The 24380-nt window shown below is 50.3% G+C and overlaps 1 protein-coding gene across 4 annotated transcripts; it reads right to left on the bottom strand.

The window, feature by feature from the left end:
* Positions 1–15: 15 nt before the first annotated feature.
* SHISA5 (shisa family member 5) lies at positions 16–24176 on the bottom strand. Of its 4 annotated transcripts, XM_080812138.1 has the most exons (7): positions 23826–24000; positions 21481–21637; positions 15941–15978; positions 8772–8855; positions 1723–1841; positions 1361–1573; positions 16–1246 (listed from the first exon to the last, which is right to left on the bottom strand). In XM_080812138.1, exons 4-7 carry the CDS (start codon positions 8777–8779, stop codon positions 1167–1169), a joined length of 420 nt encoding a protein of 139 aa, XP_080668264.1. In that variant the 5' UTR covers positions 8780–8855; positions 15941–15978; positions 21481–21637; positions 23826–24000; the 3' UTR covers positions 16–1166. The 4 variants fall into 4 exon arrangements, with proteins under 4 accessions (XP_080668264.1, XP_080668263.1, XP_080668262.1 ...); XM_080812137.1 differs by lacking the exon at positions 15941–15978 and having other exon boundaries at positions 23826–24176; XM_080812136.1 differs by lacking the exon at positions 15941–15978 and having other exon boundaries at positions 23823–23928.
* Between the last annotated feature and the right edge of the window lie 204 nt (positions 24177–24380).

Here is a 24380-nt window from a genome sequence, read left to right as displayed (position 1 = left end):
AAAGAAGGCGGCAGCCCCAAATGTTTGCATTTATTATAAACAAAGGTGCAGACCCTAGACTCTCAGAAACACATCAACAGGTACAAAGCTAAGACAGATCTGGTGAGATATTAACAGAGGGACAGGGAACACCGAGGTATTCATGTCTGGGCCAGAGCAGCCACCTAGGGCCCCCTTCCACCTTTGGTCCAGACAGCCCCTTGGCCCAGGTGCCCTAGGTGCCAGGACACACTGTGGACTGGGGTACAGGAGCTGGCTATTCTGTGAAGCTGGTGTCGGGAGAAGCAGGGCCTATCAGAGGCCTGACGGTCCCTCTCCACTGTGGGCCAATTTCCTTCCAGGACCCAGGAGGTCCAGCCTCACAAAAACGATCACATACATTTTGAAACAGGAAACAGGCAAAATGTTTGGCTAAAAGGAAAACAAAAACACTGCAGGGAGGACACCTGAGTGTGCAGGTGGACAGAGGCTGCCCTGCCGCCCTGTGGTGGGGGTGGCCAGCCAGGGCAGCCAGAGCCGTGGGTGGACGTGGCCCTCCAGCTGGTCCCAGGGAGGATGTAGGACAGTCCAGGCAGACTGCGATCGGGTGGCCAAGCCTCTGCCTCAAGTGTTTCAGTCTCAGGAGGCTGTCCACCCTCTGCTGGGCATGGCACAGGCTCTGGCACTGTGGGATGTCTGCTTAGCCGGGCCCCAAGCCTCACCCCCATGCCATGATGGCTCTGGTTCCTCGAAGAGTACCCCACACCCTGGGGACACGCCATGGCCTTGAGCCATGGCTAGTCACTCCGCCAAAACCAGAACACATGGGCACGTTGCCCACAAAAAACCTCACTGTCCTGGCATGGCAAGCCCCACCGGCCCAGTCTCCCTGGGAAGGAATGGGAAAGAACTCTCAGTCTTTGAATTTTGAGATTTCGAAAGAGCACAATTTCAAGTGAGGAAGAGAATGAAGTAGGGTCCCAGCAACTCTGGCAAGGACTGCTCCCCACCATGTTGGCATCACAAGAAGCCTCGTGTACAAACCAGACACAAACACCACACATGGGCAGAAAAAGACCGTGCCTCCATACCCATCTTCTCTCTCTCTCTCTCTCTCTCTCTCTCTCTCTCTCACACACACACACACACACACACCCCAAGGGGCAGCCAGAGAAGCAGGGACATGTTCAGGGGACTGCCTTTGGGGGGTCCATGTAGGCCGGGTTGTAAGGAGGCTGGCTGGCAGGGTAGGGCATGGCCGCACCTCCTGAAAACAGAAGAGGATACCGGTTGGTTGTGCACCTGGAGGACTGCAGCACGAGGGGACAGTGGCAGGAGATGTGGGGGGCCAGGCAGGGTTGGCGTTGGCAGTGGTACTCACCAGCCAGTGTCTCGTGGTATGCTGGGGGGCCCATAGGCTGGGCAGGGTAAGGCGGGGGGTACTGTGTCGGGTAAGGTGCTGCTGGCATCCCTGGCTGTGGGGGCATGGGGTGGTAGCCCTGGTACGTCGGTCCTGGGTAGCTGGGGGGCACACTCGGAGGCTGAGGGTAAGGGGTGTGCACCACCGTCGTGGCCGTGGTGGTGGTGACCACCGCTGCAAAGAGAATCCCAGTCAGGACCAAGCCCCCCTCACTCCAGCTTAGCCAAGCCAGGGCCCTGGTCAGCAATACCCCCCCACCCCTGGACTCTGCACCTGCGCACCCAGGGTCCCGGGGGAGCCAGGGAGGGGGTGGGCGTGCTTACGACGTGGTGGCCGGCGGCACATCTTATAGAGAGAGCAGCAGGAACAGGTGAAGCAGATGATGACGGTGACAACAGTGAGCACGAAGATGGTCAGGCCGATGGCTACCGTTGCCCCAAACCTGCCAAAGAGCCGGCCGTGACCCAGGGCCTCTCTCGCCCCAGCCCCGCCCTAGCCATCCACACCCCACCATTCCCAGGGGCACCCTTCTTGCCAGAGGAGACTCTGGGCCACACAGGGCAACTTCCAGGTGGGGCAACTTGAACCTCCTTCCGACCATTTCCTCAGTGTAAAAGGGGGTTGTTTCGTGAGTCTGTGTAAAGCACCTCACCCAGCGTCTACCCCTCTTGTGTCCCGCCTCTTCAAGGGTCTCCCCATCACACACCCATCTTGTTCACCCCAACCACTCAGCAGCAGGTCCTCGGGCACGTGGCTTAAGCCAGTCCCTGGGGGCGACACCGACCAGCTCACGGCCCCTGGGAGCCCACACTTCAGTGCAGGGGGCAGACGCTGAGGGAGAATGGAAGCACAAGGGACAGAGGTGGGGGAGAAATCCCAGGAGAGCAGAGGCCAGTGTGCACAGAACAGTGAGGAGAGGCACGCAGGGAACACAGCCCCACCACTGGCCCCAGAGAGGGGCTACAGGCCCCCCGGAGTGACAGGGAACCCACTGGGTGCCCAGCACCGTGCCAGGAGTTCGCATACATCCTGGGCTCCCACACTCTGACCAGAAGGCCAAGTGGGTAAGCAGAGCCAGGTGGCTGATATGGGGGTGCTAGAGCTAAGCTTGCCTTCTGGAAGAGGAGGCCTCCCTGCCTGATGCCAGCCCCTCAGCAAGGACCATAGCAGAGTAGAGGGGCTTTAAGAAAAGGCAGACCCAGGGGTGCTTGGGTGGCTCAGTGGGTTAAGCCTCTACCCTTGGTTCGGGTCATGGTCCCAGGGCCCTGGGATAGAGCCCCCGCATGAGGCTTCTTGCTCAGCGGGGAGCCTGCTTCTCCCTCTGCCCCTTTCCCTGCTCATGCTCTCACTCTCTAAGTAAATAGTTAAAAAAAAAATCTTAAAAAAAAAAATAAATAAGAAGCAAGGGCAGGTCCTGGACAGGAAGTTCACCAACATTGACTTTCAAGGGCAGATGGAGTCCCTTGCTCTCCTCCTCTATTGCCAGGGACCAAACTCTAAGAAAAGGCACATGCTTGATGACAGCACCTAGAATATTCAAACGTGGAAGGAGGGGCACCTGGCTGGCTCAGCTGGTAGAGCAGACCACTCTCTATCTGGGTGGTGAGTTCAAGCCCCACCCACATTGGGTGTGGAGCCTCTTCACGGAAGGCCCGGGGGAAAGCAGGGGGGGGTGTGCCCCACTCCACCCCAGCCCTGGGTGGAGGGGCTTCCCCTCACAGTCTAGAGGGGCAGCACCATCTCAGCAGAGCCCCACACAGCCCAGGGACAGGCTACTGACAGACCTTTCACACTGAGGATTCCAAAATACACAACCGCATTCACAAACCAGAAGCCACTGATCACTGCGCATAACCTGCCGGGGACTCAAGCACCTCCCAGACCCGCTGCTGCCCCCAAGGAATGGGGACACGGACACACACACACACACACACACACACACACACAGTATGGCGCCCAAGCTCACCCCATGTTAGCCTCCGCCTTCACTCCCAGGCTTCCAGCAGCCCTGGACTTCCCCTATTTCCATCGTGGGCCGCTCAGTTCCAAACTCCTCCCATTTCAAGGAAAGGAAAGCAAATCTTGGCCCTCCCCTATCTCTGACGTCAGCGAAGAGCCCTTAAAGACACAGCAAGGCCCAGCGGTGCCAGGGGGACCCGGAGCAGGGAGAGAAGCCAGGGCCGTCCAGCGGTCCTCCCAAAGTGGCCCCTGTCCCGGCCTCGCCTGCCCTGACCTGGCCTGGCTTCGCACCATGGCTGTCCACCCTCCTGCCCAGACACTGCCTTGGGATCCGAGGTGTGGGAGACCAAGACACACTCCTGCTCAGCCCGCCAGCCCTGTTGCAGCCATCCTCCTTGATGGGCACCTTCAGCAATCTAGGTCCACTAGCAGCCCTGGGGGCCCCTGGAACGACACACGAGTCCCCTCAGCTTCCCCTCTCCCACTAGCGCGTGCTCCAAGCCACTACCCTGCCTCACCAGGATGATGCAGAAGCCTCTTCAAGTGCCTTTGGCCAACCTGCTCAAAAGCCTTTTATGCCTCCCGTAGCTCCAGGAATTTGATTTATAATTTACTTGTTAAACTGTGTATCTGGGGAACCTGGCTGGCTCAGTCGGTGGAGCATGCGACTCTTGATCTCAGGGTTGTGAGTTCAAGTCCCACATTGGGTGTAGAGATTACTTAAAAATTTGTTTAAGTCCTGGGACGCCTGGGTGGCTCAGTTGGTTAAGCGGCTGCCTTCAGCTCAGGTCATGATCCCAGCGTCCTGGGATCAAGTCCCACATCGGGCTCCTTGCCCGGCAGGGAGCCTGCTTCTGCCTCTGTCTGCCAGTGCTCTCTCTCTCTCTCTCTCTGACAAATAAATAAACAGATAAAATCTTTAAGAAAAAAAAAATTTGTTTAAGTCCTTAAAAAAAACCCCTGTATGTATCTATGTGTAATTTTCTGTGTGTGGGTGCATATATGTATATGTGTGTATATATATATATATATATGCATATATATATACACACATATATATGATAGTTGACAATAAAAGAAAAAAAAAATCTATGATTTGTCTCACCAGACAGTAAAACTTAAAATAAGACAAGTTTTAATCTTTAGTTAATAAATATTATATAAAACTGATGAATCACCGACCTCTATCTCTGAAACCAATAATATATGTTAACTAACTGAATTTTTAAAAATAAAATAAAAATTTGGGGCGCCTGGGTGGCTCAGTGGGTTAAGGCCTCTGCCTTCGGCTCAGGTCATGGTCCCAGGGTCCTGGGATTGAGCCCCGCATCGGGCTCTCTGCTCAGCGGGGAGCCTGCTTCCCCTCCTCTCTCTCTGCCTGCCTCTGTGCCTACTTGTGATCTCTGTCTGTCAAATAAATAAATAAAATCTTTTAAAAAATAAATAAATAAATAAATAAAATAAAAATTTAAAAAATATCTTTAGTTAACAAAATCTATTAAAATAAAACTTGTGGAGGCGCCTGGATGGCTCAGTGGGTTAAAGCCTCTGCCTTCGGCTCAGGTCATGGTCTCAGGGTCCTGGGATGGAGGCACACATCAGGCTCTCTGCTCAGTAGGGAGCCTGCTTCCCCCTCTCTTTCTGCCTGCCTCTCTGCCTACTTGTGATCTCTGTCTGTCAAATGGATAAATAAAATCTTTAAAAAAAATTTTTTTAAATAAAATAAAAAATAAAACTTTTGTGGTCTGGAACTCCCACCTCACCTTGTTCTCTGTGCTCTGGCCACATCACCCTCCTTCCAGTTTTTCAAAGCACCATGCTATAATCTGACCTCAGGGCCTTTGCATATATAGTTCCTCCTGCCTGCTCTGCCCTCCATGTATTAACTCCTGTTCACCCTTCAGAACTCAGCTCAAAATACCACTTCCTTGGGGACATCTTCCCTGACCATCCAGATAAGTTCAGGCTCCTTGGTAAATGCTCTGATGGAACTAATTTTCTGTCTCCCTCAGTTTACAAACATACACTCTGTGAGTATTTGATTAACGTGCATCTTGCCTCCAGCCTGTGGATTCACAGAGGCACAGACTGCACCTGCTTTGGGCCATCGCTCTATCTCCAGCACCGAGTACACTGTGTGTGTTCAATAGGGATTTGATGGATGAAAAATTCACGCAGAGACCCCATGGGCAGCACCTAGTAGGGCCGTCAGGCATGATGCTCTGAGGAAGGGTAATATTTGAGGGGTGGTTCCAGAGTGTGGTAGGGGCCTATGGTACCCAAGGCCACAGTTCTAGTGGAACCATGCCTCTGAGAGGAAGGAGTGGGTTTCCCAACGTTGGTGCTACCTCCCAGATCAGACAGTCCAAAGGCCAAGTTCAAAAAGCAGAATCAGCCCAAGCAGAGAGTGTGCAGGACTGAAGTGCGTGGTTCTAGAAGGCTGAAGACTCCTCGTGTAGGGACTGGGGAAGACCCTCTCTGGAGCGGGGACGACAGCACTTTCACCACCATGCTGGCAAGGCGGTGGACCGGCCATGACCCCGTGGGTGTGAGAGCCGCACAAAGGATGCTGGGTGGGCTGGGACAGGTGTACCACGGCCCCACCGCACCTAAGGGACCTGTATGCCTTTCTCCCACACCGTCACTCACAGCAGTCATGGCCAGCAGCCACATGCCTGGGGCCTGCAGCCGTGCATTCTACCACCACTCAGATGCTGAAACACACATCGATCCTGCCCAGGAGTAGCAAGGAACCGGAAAGGACAATGAAATTAGGGTCCAAAAGAACCATGACAGGGACCGAGGACCCTGTATGCACATGGGGAGTGTACAAGCCAAGAGTGGACACAGACACTGACCATTCAACAGGGCAGAATGGGGCTCACCCGCCCAAGTTGGGGAGCAGCCTTCAGAAGACCTGGGCCAACCTCAGGCCCACAGGTAACACGGCGACACTCTAGGGAGCAGAGGGCCCTCGTGGAGGGAAGACACCACCCATGGAGGCTGTGACAGGGAGAGGAGACCTCCTCTGGGTCCCTGTGCTCTGACCTGGGGCCTCATTCTTGCAGAACCCAAGGAGTTACCCACAGAGGGAGATGTGGGTTTTTTTTCCCCCCCACTGAAGCTTTCCTGGAGCTCCAGCCATGGCCTGGGCAGCAGGGGCTGAACCCCACCACAGAGCCAACACTCCAGCAGAGAAACAGTGCCCTTGGCCAACAGGGCAGCACACAGATGTGTCATTGGTGTCATTGGTGACCCTGCCCTTCTGGCTGCTTCCCAAGCCCTAAACCTGTAGAAGGCAGGTGCTGAGCGAGACAAAGGGGCGCTGGTCAGAAGGCAGGGAGGGAGAGATGGGGCAGCACGACAGCCGTCACCCACGCTCCCCAGTGGGCAGGACAGCCGGGGCGGGAGGCAGCAGGCACCCCCAGCACACACAGGCGCGTGCACACCTCCCACCAGCCCCGGTTCTGTGCGCACACCTCAGGCAGGAACAGGTGCTCCTGCGCTCACCCAGTCACCTCACTGCGGCCACCAGCCCCAGCAGCCTCTCCTCCCGTGCCCCTCGGGGACCTGGTTCTGCAATGTCCCCTCTGTCCCCTCTCCTCACCCTGACTCCTCCAACTCCTGTCTGGAGTTCGCAGCCCAGTGGCTCCCTGAAGCCTCCACACTCACTTCACCCTACACGTTTCCGGCTCACTCCTCAGTCCGCGGCACTGAACGGCTCCTGCCAAGGGTGCCACGGCCACATTTCTCAACAGCCCACAGCCCACGCATCTCCCTCCTTCCTTCTGCTTCTCCGAACCCTCCCTCTCAGCATCTCCCGAGGCCCTTCTCCAAACGCTGCTGACCCTCAGATTCAGTTCTCGGCACATTCCTGCCACCCAACCTGAGCCCCTCACCCCGACACCCCTCCTGGTCCCACATCCTCTCACAGGCCTAGACCTCCGGTCCCCATCACCAGGGCAGAGGCCAGGCACTCACCTCCCTGCACCAAGCCCAGTCTCCCTCCAGCTTCCCAACACCTGGGACTGGGAAGCCATGGCCACCACCCCCTCCCAGCCTCATCCTCCCTGGAGCAGCCAGAATGGCCTCCTTCCTAAACACCGCTTAGACCAGCACTGCCCAGAACACTCCACTGTCCTCAGGACAAGGCCCACTCCCGGGCTGCCCCAGGCCCACCCTGGCTGGACAGCAGGAGGTCCCATGGGGCTGTCAGAAAGCACACAGTTCAGGGACTCAGCCAAGGAAGGGCGCCCCCTGCATGCGGAGGGAGGGGCTCATCAGGGTGTCATTCTCCAATCAGCCAAGGGCGCAGGACCCGCCCGCAGACCCGAGGGCCAAGGCCTGGCCTTGGGCTCTGAGGAGGGCGCACAGGCTGTACCTCTTCCCTCCCCACTCCCGGGAGCCCTGTCCTGATTCCACTGTGGCCAGTGAGACCCCGCACCCACCCAGGCCCGCAGGGCAGAAAGGGCAGGCGCACACCTGGACCCCAGCGCGGGCCCGGAGCCCCAAGGGTCCTCCTCCCAAGGGGCGGCCAGGCCTGGGCAGATCTCCTGAGAGGGGCTTCTAGACCCACCAGGGCCGAGGCAGGCAGTACGTGGAACAGACCCCACCAGGAAAATACACGCGTGGCTGCACGCTGGCTCCACCCATGTGAAGGGTGCGTCACAACACCTGGTCACGGTGGCAACAAGACAGAGCGGGAGGCTGGCCAAGGGAACTGAGGTTTGGGAGACAGCCTTGTTCCCTGGCCCCTGACAGAAGGACTCTGGCACAGCAACCATGGCTCACAGGTCCTGACACAGGGACCAGGCGTATCGGTATCCCAGCATCTTTACCACCTGCCCCACCATTGTCCTGTCATGGTCACCACCATCACCCTGCCACCATCATCACCATCACCCATCACCACGGTCACACCATCCCTGTCACCACCATCTCCCCACCCCTGTCACCACTACTCCCCTATCACTATCACCATCACCCCATCACTGTTACCATCGCCCCGTCACTGTCACCACCACCACCCCACCACTGTCACTGTTGCCCTGTCACTGTCACATCACACCGTCACTGTTACCATCACACCATCACCATCACCACCATCACCTCCATCACCTCCACCACCACCACTCGTTCCCCATCAGTCACCAGTGCCCACCCCATCACCTAGGTCAATACGGACCCCCTACACTTGGCCTTTCAACTGTCAACCACGGCCCCCCATCCCCAGTCCACAATGATGAGGACTCGACTTTCCAACCTAAGGATCAAGGAACCTGTTGGTCAGCTACTCTGGGGCCCCACTACAATGCCTCTGTGGCATCCCAGTCCCCAAAGCCCTCACTCTAACCCACTGAGACCCTTGTCACCTCCACCAGGAAGATGGACCCCGCCTGCAGGTTTTACTTACCCTGACATGGGGTCACTGTCCAAGCTGGAACGGAACCTCAGCGCTGAGCCCAGCTGCTCCAAGGGCTCTCTACCAGCAGACACACTGAAAAGAGAAAGCTTCATGACTGACACACCTAAGCCCCACCCAGCACACCAGGAACAAAAACTACCTCAGCACACGCACAAAATGCACAAGAGCCAATCCTGTACGGGCCACAGAAGACTCCTCACGGCCTCCTGAGGATGGCTGTCACACTCCCCAGGATGTCAGGCTACAAGGCCACACACTCCTCTCAGGTGTACCCAGAACATTCTCCAGTAGACACTACATATAAGGCTACAAAAAGAGGCTCCATCGATCTGAAAAGATGGGCATCACACAAAGCTATCTTCTCCAACCACAGCGCCATGAAGTTAGAAATCAGCAAAGGAAGACTACTGTGCGATGAAATGAAAAAAGAAATACTGAACATAACTCACACCTTGAGAAACTAACACGCTACCAAAAAAAAAAAGGCAACAAAAATAATGTGCATTAATAAGAAATTATAAAGTAAATTAAGAAATATGTAATACAAAAATACAGATTCAAAGGGGCACATGTACCCCGATGCTTACAGCAGCATTATCAACAATAGCCAAATTGTGGAAAAAGCCCAAGTGTCCACTGACTGATGAATGGATAAAAACAATGTGGTGTATCAGGGCACCAGGGGGGTGCCATTCGTTAAGCGTCTGCTTTTAGCTCAGGTCATGATCTCAGGGTCCTGGGATGGAGCCCTGAGTAGGGCTTCCTGCTCAGCAGGGAGCCTGCTTCTCTCTCTCCCTTTGCCCCTCCCCCACACTTGTGCATGTGGGCACACACACACACTCTCTCTCTCGTTCTCAAACAAAAATATAAAAAAATAAAATCTTAAGAAAAAAGAATGTAGGGGTGCCTGGGTGGCTCAGTGGGTTAAGCGTCTGCTTTGGGCTCAGGTCATGATCTCAGGGTCCTGGGATCATGCCCCGCATCAGGTTCTCTGCTCAGCAGGGAGCCTGCTTCCCCCTCTTTCTCTGCCTATCTGTCTGCCTACTTGTGATCTCTCTCTGTCAAATAAATAAATACAATCTTTAAAAAAAAAAGAAGAAGAAAAAAGATGTAGTATATCTATACAACAGAATATTACTCAGTCATCAAAAAGAATGAAATCTTACCATTTGCAATGATGTGGATGGAGCTAATGTATTATGCTAAGTGAAATAAGTCAGTCAGAGAAAGATAAATATCACATGATTTCACTCATATGTGGATTTTAGGAAACAAAACAGAAGAACGTGTGGGAAGGGAAAAGCAAGAGAGAAGGAGAGAAGGGGAGGCAAACCAAAAGAGACTCTTAACTACAGAGAACAAACGGAGGGTTAATGGAGGGAGGTGGGTAGGGGATGGGCATTAATGAGGGCACTTTATTTACTTACTTACTTACTTACTTACTTGACAGAGAGAGAGACAGCAAGAGAGGGAACACAAGTAGGGGGAGAGGGAGAGGGAGAAGCAGGCTTTGCACTGAGTAGGGAGCCCGATATGGGGCTTGATCCCAGAATCCCAGGATTATGACCTGAGTCAAAGGCAGATGTTTAACGATTGAGCCACCCAGGCACCCCAAGGACGGCACTTTTTATGATGAGCCCTGGGTGCTGTATGTAAGTAATGAATCACTAAATTCTTCTCATGAAACCAGTATTATGCTATATGTCAATTAACCAAAATTTAAATACAAATTTGGAAGAAAAAATAAATAAAACTGTGCCAAGTGAAAGAAAAAGAAATTTAAAAATTAGTAAAACTGGGCACTTGGGTGGCTCAGTTGGTTAGGTGACTGCTTTCAGCTCGGGTCATGATCCAGAGTCCCAGGATCGAGCCTGCGCACTGGGCTCCAGGCTCAGAGGGGAGTCTGATTCTCCCTCTGACCCACTCCCCTCTCATTCTCTCTCTCTCTCACAAATAAATAAATAAAATCTTTAAAAAAAGAGAGAGAGAGAGAAATTAGTAAAACTGGATAACAAAATTACAATAGGTTAAAATTCATGAAACACAGCTAATGCAGTTATTAGAGGGAAATTTATTATCTTTTTTTTAGATTGATTTATCTCACAGAGAGAAAGAAAGCGTATAGGCAGGAGGAAAGGCAGAGGGAGAGGGAAAGAATCTCAAGCTGACTCCTCCCAGAGCACAGAGTCTGATGCGGGGCTCGATCTCACGACCCTGAGACCACGAGCCAAACTGAAATCAAGAGTCAGATGTTCAACCAACTGAGCCCCCCAGCTGCCCCAGAGATTTATTTATCTTTAAAAGGAAGATGTTAAACTCGAGAAGTTGGGGGAAAACTAATAGAGCCAAATCCCCCAAATGAGGATTAATAAAGGGAAGCACAAAAATAAAAGAGAACAACAACCACAAAAAAGTAATTCAAAAGATTAAAAAACCCAAAGTTGGCAGGCCCTCTGGCAAGACTCATCAAGGGGAAAAGACAAAAAAAGGAAAAAATGCATAATAAAAAAGAGGAAAGAACAACAGGTACAACAAAGACTTGAAAAGTAATAACTTCAGGGGCAGGTGGATGGCTCAGTCAATTGAGCAATGGAGCATTGGCCTTTGGCTCAGGTCATGATCCCGGGGGTCCTGGGATGGAGCTGGCATTGGGCTCCTTGCTCAGCGGGGAATCTGCTTCTCCCTCTCCGTCTGCCTACTGCTCCCCCTGCTTGTGGACTCTCTCTCCGAGAAATAGATGAATAAAATCTTTAAAAAAATTGTTTCCCTCTTCCAAAAAAAAAAAAAAAGTAATAACTTCAAGGGTGCCTGGTTGGCACAGCTGGTTGAGCGTCTGACTCTTGGTTTTGGCTCCGTTCGTGATCTCGGGGATCGTGGGATCAAACCCCACACAGGCTCCATGCTCGCTGCAGAGTCTGCTTGAGACTCTCCCCCTTTCCCTCTGCCCCTTCCCACCGCCCTCTCCTCTCTCACTTTAAAAATAAAGAAACTTTTGAAAAATGAAAAAAAAGTTATAACTTCATTGGCTAGTATCAAAAAGACAAAATACAAGACGTACTGTGGAGCATGTGGAAAAAGGGGAGCCCAGGTTCACTGTTAATAGGACTTCGAACTGGTGCAGCAGCCACTGTGGGGAAACAGCATGGAGGTTCCCCCCAATGGTTACAAACAGAAATACTATATAATCCGTACATAACCAATTCCACTTCTGGGTATTTATCTGAAGAAAACGAAAATGCCAATTTGAAAAGATATGTACACCCCTATGTTCACTGCAGAGTTGTTTATAATAGTCAGGAAATGGAAGCAATCTAGGTGTTAACTGGTAGGTTAGTGGAAACTGAAGATGGGAGACACACACACACACACACACACTAGAATATTACTCAGCCACAAAAAAAGAAAGAAATCTTGCCATTTTCCACAACGTGGATGGAGCCAAAGGATATGATGCTAACTGAAATGAGACAGAGAAAGAAATACCGTATGATTTCCCTTCTGTGTGGAATCTAGCAAACAACAAACGAAAACAGAGAGAGATTCATCAATACAGGAAACAAAGATGTGGTTACAGAGGGAGGGCCAGCTGGGGACTGGGCGGGTGAAAGAGGTGAAGGGGATTAAGAGGTACAAATCTGTGGTCATAAAATAAATAAGCCACAGGGATGTAATGTACGTAACAGGGAACACAGGCAGTAATATTGCAGTAACTTTGTATGGTGACATGTGGTAACTACACTGATCGTGGGGATCATTTTGTAACATATGAAAATACTGAATCACTATGATATATACCTGAAACTAACAGAATACTGTACTCAACCAATTCTTCAATTAAAAAAAAAAAACAATAATAACCTTCTTTGGATTCTGATTGGAACAAGCCACCCGTGAGAAGGCACTTTGGAACAAGTGGAGGCAGCTAAAGACAGACTGGCATTGAAAATTACTAATGAATTACTGTTAATTATGCCAAATATAATCATGATTATATTTCTTTACAAAGAACTTGTATATTTCTTTACAAATGACTCTGTATTACAAAGGACTTGTTCGTACAGATGAAAACTAACATTTAAAGAGACATTTTTTAAAAGACTTATTTATTTATTTGAGAGAGAGAGAGAAAGCCGGGGAAGGGGCAGAGGGAGGGAGAATCTCAAGCAGCCTCCCCACTGAGTGCAGAGCCCAACTCAGGGCTGGATCCTAGGACCCAGAGATCATGACCTGAGCCAAAATCCAGAGTTGGACACTCAACCCTCTGAGTCATCCAGGCGTCCCTAGGAGAAATATTTATGATGTTTTAATTTTTATTTTGTTTTAAAATGATCAGAAAAAAAGGGGGAGGAGGTATATGGAATAACAGTGTCAGAGTGTTGGTGACTATGGAAGCAGGTGATGGATATGTACGGTTATTATATTATTCTCTCTGCTTTTGTATATATTGAAAATTTCTAAAATTAAATATAAAACAAAATTAAATTAAAAAGCATTAGGAACAACTATATCCTAAACTTGAAGGAAAAGTGAAGCTGAGGAGAAAATGTTTTTTAAAAACTAGTGTGCAGGGTGCCTGGGTGGCTCAGTCGTTAAGCGTGTCTGCCTTTGGCTCAGGTCATGATCCCAGGGTCCTGGGATGGAGACCCGCATCGGGCTCCCTGCTCTGCGGGAAGCCTGCTTCTCCCTCTTCCACTCTCCTTGCTTGTGTTTCCTCTCTCACTCTCTCTCTCTCTGTCAAATAAACAACATCTTTAAAAAAAAAAAAAAAAAAAAAAAAACAGCGTGCAGGGGCATCCGGCTGGCTCAGTTTGGAAAAGCATGCAACTCTTGATCTCAGTGTCATGGGATTGAACCCCACGTCAGGTACAGAGAATTCTTAAATAAAAGTTAAACAAAAAAATCATTGTGTAGGCTTTGGTGAGCAGTAACAGAGCAAAGGAAACCAAGCTGGTGTGTGGGAGGCTGGAAAGAAAGATTCATGGAAGTAAGGCTGGCATCTGAGGCCCTGTTCTCTGAAGGTCTCAGGTAACAGAGATTAGACCCAGAGTCCACCAGGTGGGCAGGCCCCAGTGATTCCCACTCACTTGGGATGAGACATCAAAAGCTGTGCCCCGACACCCCAAGAAGAAGGGAGGAAGTGAGTAGACAGCTCAGCTTCTAATCCTCTGTCTCTGTCTGCATTTAGGCCAACATGGTTTTTTTTTTTAAGATGTTATGTATTTGTCAGAGAGAGAGAGACAGAGAGAGAGCACAAGCGAGGGAAGTGGCAGGCAGAGGGATAAGTAGGCTCCCCCCTGAGCAAGAAGCCTGCTTCATCCCAGGACCTTGGGATCATGACCTGAGCTGAAGGCAGACGCCTAACCAACTGAGCCACCCAGGGGGTCCCAGGCCAAGACGGTCTTAAGAGTGCTGTGACCTTGGCAAAAGCAACACAAATCCTCCCTGGAAGAAGTCCTGGGCTCCAAATTTCTACAATCAATTTTGTAAATGTGACATCAGGCACACTATTAAAAAGTTTCAGAAACACAAGGACACAAGACAACGTGAATACAACACAAGTGACCACAGGTAACTGACCACAAAAGTACCCACGGGGCCTCAAATAGCAAAGCCACTGACATTAAACACCACCACATACACAGTTCAAGGAGATCAAAGAAAAAAATGAGCACTTCAGGAGAACATGAAATATAAAAGAAGAAACAGAAATTCTAGAACTAAAAAGCAATACTACAAATTCATAATTTATTAGACACAGCTAAAGATACAATTCATAAACTGGAGAATAGGTCTAATACACGTAGACTGAAGCTCAGAGACACAAAAAGACAGTAAATGTAAAGACAGAAGATGGTGGGCAAGATATGAAATATAAGAGGTTTACAAGAGGTCTTACATATGTGTAATTAGGGTCCTAAAAGGAAAAGAGTAAGAAAATGGAGCAGAAGCAATCTTTAAAGAGAAAACGGCTGCCAATTTTTCAAAACTGAAGAAAAAAAATAACAATTCAAGAAGTAGTGTGGGGGCGCCTGGGTGGCTCAGTGGGTTGAGCCTCTGCCTTTGGCTTGGGTCATGATCTCAGGGTCCTGGGATCGAGCCCCACATCAGGCTCTCTGCACAGTGGGGAGCCTGCTTCCCCCTCTCTCTCTGCCTGCCTCTCTGCCTACTTGTAATCTCTGTCTGTCGAATAAATAAAGAAAAATCTTTAAAAAACAACAAAAAAGTACAAAGCAGCACAAAGCCATACCCAGGAACATCACAGCAAAACTGCTGAAAACCAAATACAAAGAAAAATTTTAAAAGTCGTCAGAGGGGCACCTCAGTGGCTCAGTCAGTTGAGCATCTGACTCCTGATTTCAGTTTAGGTTACGATCTCAGGGTAGTGGGATCGAGCCCCACATCAGGCTCCCCACTCTATGAGGAGTCTGCTTGAGATTCTCTCTCTCTCTCTCTCTCTTTCTCTCTCAGAACCTCCCCCGGCTCACACACACACGCACACGCTCTCTCTCTTTCTCTCTCAAATAAATAAATAAATAAAATCTTTTTAAAATAAAAAGTTTAAAAAGAAGGTAGTCAGGGGGCGCCTGGGTGGCACAGTGGGTTAAGCCTCTGCTTTCAGCTCAGGTCATGATCCCAGGGTCCTGGGATAGAACCCCACATCGGGCTCTCTGCTCATCTGGGAGCCTGCTTCCCCCTCTCTTTCTGCCTGCCTCTCTCTGCCTACTTGTATCTTTGTCTGTCAAATAAATACACACACAAAAAAAATCTAAAAAAATTTTAAAAAATTTTTTAAATTAAAAAAAAGGTAGTCAGAAAAAAACATGTTGCTTGCAAAGGAGCAATAATTAATCTGTCAACTGATTTCTCCACAAAAACAACAGAAATCAGAAGACAATGGAATGGAATGGGACGCCTGGCTGGCTCAGGCAGAAAAGCATCTCAAGGTCATAAATTCAAGTCCCACGCTGGGTGTAGCGATTACTAAAAAATAAATAAATATAAAAGAAAAGACAATGGAATGAAAGCTTTAAAGTGCTGAGAGAAGTTGACAGCTGCCAACCTAGAAATCTATAACCAGGAAAAATATCCTTTAAGAAGGCAGGTGAAATAAAGACATTTTCAGAGAAACAAAAACAGAAAATTTGACACCAGCATACCTGCACGAGATGTAGAAGGAACCCGATCTCAGCCGAGGCTTAAAGATGTAGGAAGCAAGAAGCAGCAGCGGAGAAGACAGAGATACGGATAAATGTAAATAAATATTCACTGTCAAAACCAATTAAAATACTTGCTGTCTTTGAGGTTTACAATAGTATTACAAGAAATAAAGAGGGACATTACACATGATAAAATGAAAACTTCATCAGAAAGTCAAACCAGGGGCGCCTGGGTGGCTCAGTGGGTTAAGCCTCTGCCTTCAGCTCAGGTCATGATCTCGGGGTCCTGGGATCGAGTCCCATATGGGGCTCTCTGCTCAGCGGGGAGCCTGCTTCCTCCTCTCTCTCTGCCTGCCTCTCTGCCTACTTGTGATCTCTCTCTCTCTGTCAAATAAATAAAATCTTAGGAAAAAAAAGAAAAAAGAAAGTCAAACCAATCCTAAATATGTATGCACCAAATAACAAAGCATCAGAATTCACAAAGCAAATATTGACAGAACTAAAAGAATGAACATATCTGTGGTCTCTCAGTAATTGATAAAACAAGCAGACAAAACTCATAAGGACAGAAAAGATCTAAACACTATTATCAACCAACTTGACCTGACACTTCTAAAAGCACTACACCCAACAACTGCAGAATATACCATTTTTCAAGTTCATATGAAACATTTACCAAGGTACAGTATATGCTGGGTCATAAAATGAATCTCAATAAATTTCAAAACACTTAAATCTTAAAAGAAAACAACACAATGAGGTCTTACCTCACATTCACCAAAATTACTAAAATTAAAACCTTCTAGGAAATAGAAACGATCTAGATCTTGACTGAGGTACTACAGGTAAGAAATATGCATTTATTAAAACTGATCAAACTGAAACATTAAGACTTGTGCATTTTATTACATGTAATTATACCTCAAATTTTAAAAATTAATTTAAAATGCCAAGTTTTCAGAAGAGGCACAGCAAACTGGAACTCTCGTACATGGCTGGTAAGAGCGTAAACGCTACAACAATGCTAGAAAACTGGGGGTAGGGGAGCCTGGGTGGCTCAGTGGGTTAAGCCTCTGCCTTCGGCTCAGGTCATGATCTCGGGGTCCTGGGATCGAGCCCTGCATTGGGCTTTCTGCTCAGCAGGGAGCCTGCTTCCCCCTCTCTCTTTGCCTTGCCTCTCTGCCTACTTGTGATCTCTGTCAAAAAAAAAAAAAAGAAAACTGGGGTATCTGCCAAAGCTGAACGCGTGTACCCAATGACTCGGCAATTTGACTCCTAGGTATTTACCCAAAAGAAATATGTTCCATTTAAAATTTTATTGATTTAAGTAATCGCTATCCCCAACATGGGGTTTGAACTCAAACCCGAGATCAAGAGTCCTATGCTCCTCCGACTGAGCCAGCCAGGAGCCCCAGAAATGTGTTTCTTTTAAAAGGCACCAAGGTGGGGCACCTGGGCTCAGATGGTTAAGCATCTGCCGTCAGCTCAGGTCATGGTCCCAGGGTCCTGGGATCGAGTCCCACAGTCCCACATTGGGCTCCCTGGTCAGTGGGGAGCCTGCTTCTCCCTCGCCTTCTGCTGCTCCCCTTGCTTGCGCTCTCTCACTCTCTCTGTCAAATAAATTAATTAAATCTTTTAAAAATTCTAAAAAAATAAAAGGCACCAAGGAGAGGCACCTGGGTGGCTCAGTCAGTTAAGTGCCCGACTCTTGATTTCGGGTCAGGTCATGACCTTGGGGTCCTGAGATCAAGCCCCGAGTCAGGCTCTGCACTCAGTGGGGAGTCTGCTTAAGATTCTCTCTTTAGGGGCGCCTGGGTGGCTCAGTGGGTTAAGCCTCTGCCTTTGGCTTGGGTCATGATCTCAGGGTCCTGGGATCATGTCTGGCTCTCTGCTCAGCAGGTAGCCTGCTTCCCCCCTCTCTCTGCCTGCCTCTCTGCCTACTTGTGATCTCACTCTCTCTGTCAAATAAATAAATAAAATGTTTTTTTTTAAATTCTCTCTTTGGGGCGCATGGGTTGCTCAGTGGGTTAAGCCTCTGCCTTCAGCTCAAGTCATGATCTCAGGGTCCTAGGATCGAGCCCCACATTGGGCTCTCCGCTTGGCGGGGAGCCTGCTTCCCCCCCTCTCTCTGCCTGCCTCTGCCTACTTGTGATCTCTCTCTCTCTCTCTCTCTCTCTCTGTTAAATAAATAAATAAATAAATCTTTAAAAAAAAATTCTCTTTTTACCTCTCCCTGCCCCTCCCCACCACTCATGCACACACTCTCTGTCTCTCTCTCTCTCACAAATAAATAAGTAAATCTTTAAAGGGCACCAAGGACTTATTAAAAAAAAAAAAAAAAGAGTTCTTAGTATCACTATCAGATTAGCAGAAACCAGGTACCTGGGTGGCTCAGCCATGAAGCATCTGCCTTCGGCTCATGTCATATCCCAGGGTTCTGGGATCCAGCCCCACATTGGGCTCCCTTCCTCTCTTTGGGAGGAAGCCTGCTTCTCCCTCTCCCACTTCCTCTGCTTGTGCTCCCTCTCTCACTGCCTGTCAAATAAATAAATAAAATCTTTCCTTAGTCTAATAAAAGTTATCCTAAAAAAAAAACTACAGTAAACATTATTTTTTTTAAAGATTTTATTTATTTATTTGAGAGAGAGTGAGAGAGAGCACAAGACGGGCGAAGGTCAGAGGGAGAAGCAGACTCCCCGTGGAGCTGGAAGCTCAATTCAGGACTCGATCCTGGGACTCTGGGATCATAACCTGAGCCGAAGGCAGCGGCTTAATCAACTGAGCTACCCAGGCGCCACCCCCCCTTTTTTTAAAGATTTTATTTAATTATTTTAAATCATGAAATGATGAAAGCCTTCCCCTGAGACGAGAATGCTACCTATCATCACTTCCAATCAACACTGCACTAGAAATCCTAGCCAGTGCAATAAAGCAAGAGAAATGAATTAAAAGTATAAGAATTGGAATGGATGGGGCACCTGGGTGGCTCAGCAGGTTAAAGCCTCTGCCTTCAGCTCAGTCATGATCCCAGGGTCCTGGGATCGAGCCCCACATCTGGCTCTCTGCTCAGCGGGGGGCCTGCTTCCTCCTCTCTCTGTCTGCCTCTCTGCCTACTTGTGATCTCTGTCTGTTAAATAAATAAAATCTTTAAAAAAAAAAAAAGAATTGGAATGGAAGAAATAAAACATTAGTTACACATGATGTGACCATTTCTATAGAAAATTCTTAAGAAGATTTTATTAAAATCACTCAAATTAATACATAAATTTAGTAAAGTCTCTGGATACAAGGTCAGTTTATAAAAATGTATTGCCTTTGTATCAATAAATAACAAGAATTCTAAACTACACTACTTACAGTACCATCAAAAAGATTAATTACATAAAAAAAAAAAACAGATGCAGGGAAACTATTTGACAAAATTCAAGATCCCTTCAAGTCCAAGCAAACTAGAAATAGAAGGCAACTTCCTCAATCTGATAGAGGCCACCAATGAAAAAGCTACAGCTAGCATCATACCTAATCCTGTATATTTTCTCCCTAAAATTGAGACCCAGACAGGGAGATCTGCTCTCACCACTTCTATTCAACATTGCACTGGCAGTCCCAGCCTGTGCGACAAGGCAAGAAAAAGGAATAAAAGAATACAGAAGGTCAAAGAAGTAAAGAATAGAAGAAGAAAAAATGGAGTAAGAACAAAGCAAAATAATATGGTAAGGGAAGAAGAAAGAAATAGAGAATAGACGAGAGCAATAAAAAGCGCAAAATAAGATGGCAAATAAAATCCCAGAACACCAATAATTACATTAAATTTAAAGGAAATGCTCGTGTATTTAAAAAAAATTACTGGAATGGATTTACTTTATTTTTATTTTTTTTTAAAGATTTTATTTATTTATTTGACAGAGATCACAAGTAGGCAGAGAGAGAGAGAGGAAGGGAAGCAGGCTCCCTGCTGAGCAGAGAGCCCGATGCGGGGCTCGATCCCAGGACCCTGGGATCATGACCTGAGCCAAAGGCAGAGGCTTTAATCCACTGAGCCACCCAGGCACCCCTGGAATGGATTTACTTTAAAAAGACGCATGTAAAAATATAAGGACACCAAAAGGTGTTCACTTCCAGTGAAACGGTGGACTCTGATCCATCAGGAATCTAGGTAGGCTGGTATGTAGCCTGGGGCTGCCATTCCCAAGAACACCTTAGAAGTCCTACATACATCTCACTCTCCTGGCAATTTGCTCCCGTGTACACTTCCAAGAAATTCTCACATGGTTCCATAAAAAAGAGGAAGAAAGTACAGGAAGGTGCTTACAGCAATCATCTATGACACAAGCTCAATACTCACACCCCAGAGAATAACACCACAGGGGTGGACACAGGCGAGATGCACACAGTGCAGTATGACTGGGTCTTATAAACCCTGAGCCAAATGCAAAAAGTAAAGGAGTTCCTTGCATCCACAAAACAATGTAGACTTTCCAAAAACACAAAATAGCTCCATCAGTAGACCACGCAACTCTTGATCTTGGGGTTGTGAGTTTGAGCCCTAGGTTGGGTACAGAGTTTAAAAAACTTTTTTTTTTTTTTAAAGATTTTATTTATTTATTCGACGGAGATCACAATTAGGCAGAGAGGCAGGCAGAGAGAGAAGGAAGCAGGCTCCCTGCTGAGCAGAGAGCCCGACGCGGGGCTCGATCCCAGGACCCCGGGATCACGACCCGAGCCGAAGGCAGAGGCTTTAACCCGCTGAGCCACCCAGGCGCCCCCGAGTTTAAAAAACTTTAACTTAAAAATCAGTCAATCAAACAATCAATCAATCAATCACAAACAATGAAAACAACATACAGACTAGTTGCTTATGGGGTGAGAGGGAAATGGAAGGGACAGGTGAGATTAAATATATAGGACAACATGGGCTGGTCTTGTCCAGACCAGTGATTATCACCTGCCACGAGCGGAGAAGCTGGACCCCCTCCACCCTCTCTATCCCTATGATCAAACACAAAAGAAACCCCGATGTGGCAAAGGGAGACCTTGCTTCCAGCCCATGATGCAATGCAAATCCACTGGCCACACTAAGAGGACACGGGCATGGTGCAGGGTGCGATGTGAGCTTCAGGGCCCACAAGATGATGCCTACATGAGTCACATACTATCCCTGCCAGGTGCATGCTTTGCTATAGGGTAGACTCACACCAAGGTATTCACCTTGCTGGTCCAGGTGCATACCCAGGGGTGAGCCACAGGGCCGGCTGAGGCCACCAGCCCTGGGAAACCTGCTCAGCCCGAGACTGAGGGAGCTGGGTGAGCTGGAGCCTTTGAGGGTTGGGGAGAGAGGGGTAGGAGACTAACTGAGTAAGCTCTGGGTGGGGGGGTTCAGCCCAGAACAGGGTCTCCACACCCTCACCCCCCATCCCTGGTCCAGTGCTCTACCACCTTGCAGGGCCTGAGAGGCCGGGGGCAGAGCTAACTTCCCCTTCATGCGCACCCCTGCTGGATGCAAACTTAGCCCTCCCACCCTGGGACCACTGTGCACCCACCTGGCCTTGGGCTCTGCGCAGCTTTCCTCGTTCCCCACAAATTTCTTCAGCTCGTCGGAGCAGCAGTATTGGTTGTAACAGTTGCCACAGCAGAAATCAGGACAGGACTCCGGGAAGAAGTTGTGTCCACGGGAAGCCACACACACCTCACTGTGGGCTGGAGTAGAAAAGCACCCTTGTTCATTGGGGGGCCACGGGGCCAGGCGTCACGCCAGATCTCAGCCATGGCACGTGCAACGGAGCCCCTTCCCCAGCACTGCCAGCAGGCATAAGCATCTGGGGGCCTTTGAGCCACCCCAGTCACTGGCTACCTCTAGCCACAGCCCCCATCTGCCTTGCCCTCTCCCCTGTCCCACAGCAGAGGCAGTTAACCGGTCTTCCTCTCTCCCCCACCAGCCACTTGGCTTCTGACAGAAGACTGGCCTTCCTAAGTGGGAGTTCAGTGGGGCCACTTCCTGCTCGTGGACCATCCCAGGTCCCCACTGCCTCAGAATCAAGTCCAGGGTCCACAAAGCACAGGCTGGACTGCCAAGGGCTTTGATGGTCACCCCAACTTTCCAGCTCTATCCACACTCAGCCCCTAACTTCCTCTCCTCACCACTCAGTCACAGCAGCCTCAGTCTCTGCTAGACACGGGATTGCAGGGGCCTGGCACTCACAGACCACACCCTCACAGCAGGCTAGCCATGGGCCATGGTCATACCCACCATACATGTCTATGAAGTGCAGGTGCCCAGAAAATGTTTACGCAACTGGTGGCCAGGGCTCCGAGGCAATGGTCCCACTTCAAGCCCCGGAACCATTACAAGGCTCTCAGCCAGAGTAGGGATCCAAGGACCTTCCCACAGGCTGGGGTAAGGACAGAGCTCCAGTATTCCAGGTCATGCTGAGAGGACCTGGCTGACCAGTGTTGGAAATGACCCAAGGCTTTGGGAGACCACAGGCTTGCAAACTTCCAGGAAGATGCTATAACCAAATGTTCCCATGCACCCTTAGACCACATGAGCAGAGATCTAGTGCCCACCAGCAGGAGGGGGCAGTCCCAGACTGTGCCTGGACAGACCCCGAACAGAACACCCAGTCCAGCAAGACCCAGATGATTATGGTAGCCTGGGGACAGGTCTAATGATAAACCCTGAAGTATGGCTATGTCGCCTGGAAAACATCCCAGCCCAGCACCTGGACTCTGGAGACCCAGACTGGCCAGAGCCCCAGGGCAGCGTGCCATGTCTGGAGACCCAGCCTGGTCAGTGCATCACATACAGAGCGAGGCCCAAAGACAGAGGCACTGAGTGACCTCCTTGAGAAGAGATAACTAGGAAAGGGATGGGGGAGGGGGGAGGGGTGCTCTGTTCTTGGCAGGTTCAGGCAGAACCCTGCTCTGGGCAAAGCTGCAGGCGCAGAGGACCTGACCACTCCCAGGCTTCCCCTAACCAGCTGTCCATCCAACAGTAGGTTTGTCAGTCTGGCCAACACTACGGGAAACTCAGGTGACCCCCCCTCCAGCAGGGTCCTTTCAGCCTCTAAGCTGGGGACAAAGACATACACACACCACTTGCACTGCTTGGGCCAAGAGCCCAGGACACAAATGCTCTTCTGGGCCCCAGACAGGCTGGTTGAGACTTGCCAGAACTTACTGGACCAGGGACCAGGGAACTACCTTCTCACTTTCCCAGCCCGGGTCCCCAGATTCATCTCAGCTCCCCCAGGAAATAAAGCCTTTTTCCTTGAGGAAGCCTCTCATCCCAGAGGGATCACTCGGCTTCCGCTGGCTGGGCAAGGGGCTGTTCCAATTCCTACCCCGAAATGGCCCCCAGCCTGGCCTCCTCCGTCTGTGAATCATCAGTGTCCCATCAACACACACAGTGGTGTTTCCTCCAACCCAGGAGGCCAGCCTCAGCCGTCTCCAGGAACACAAGGGCCATGGGAGCAGCGGGAGGGGGAGTCCAGCCAGTACATAGAGCTGAAGGGAAGGCCTCTGATGGAGGGGGCCAGGCCTCCCTTCTGCCACCACCCTAGGCTAAGACCAGGCAGGGACTCCAACCCCAGCCCCTGGGGACCCAATCCTTCCGAACATCTGAGGGAACACAGACCCCACCAGTGCAACCGTCACCCAGGGCACAACAATGGTGGCAACTTCCTAGGGTCCGTTCAGACACGGAGGGGAGCTGAGGTCAGGTCCTGGGGGCTGGCTGACTGCCTCGGGGTTACTGGGGGTGGGGGACACTGTGGGGATGGAGCTGCCTGGGCGCACTCCAGGGACACACGAACGGGCAGCCCACCCCCTCCCCCAGACACACCGTGCCTGCCCGGGACAAACTGCCCCCACCCCCAAGGCTCACCACCTGGAGGCGGCGGGAGCAGCAGAAGCAGCAGCAGTAGGATCCGGAGCGCGGGGACCCGCGCAGCCATGGCGGGGCGGCGGACGGACAGAAGGACAGACGGACAGAAGCAGGAGGGGTTGAGGTGCGGCGGCAGCCTCTGCTACTCGTACGGCCACCGCTTCCTCGCCCCGCCCTTGGCGGCCTGTTCCGGGAACCCCGCCCGGAGGAGAGAGCGGAGGGGAGGAGAGCGAGGCCAGGGAAGGGGAGCGGACGCCCCTCCCAGCCTCCGGGCCAGGCCCAGGTCCAGGGGCCACGCGGAAACTCCAGCTCCTTCTGGAGGTGGCGGCGCCTGGCACCCCCACCCCACCCGACGTCGCCTGATGTGCACCGGATACTTTCAGCCCCCTTCCTCCCCCGCGCCCCAGTTCCCAGCCGTTGGCCGGAGGAGGTCTCCTGGGAGGGGGGGAAATCTGCATCCTAACACTTGGGAGGAGGGACACAGGCGGATCCACACTCGGGAGGATCCACACTCGGGACCGGGAGCAGGAGACCAGGTGAGGTGGTGAGAGGAGTGTC

This window comes from Martes martes (assembly GCF_963455335.1).
Source record: "Martes martes genome assembly, chromosome: 1".
NCBI classification, from domain to species: domain Eukaryota; kingdom Metazoa; phylum Chordata; class Mammalia; order Carnivora; family Mustelidae; genus Martes; species Martes martes.
The sequence above is the reverse complement of the archived record's forward strand: the minus strand, read 5'-3'. Positions and strand labels throughout refer to the sequence as shown.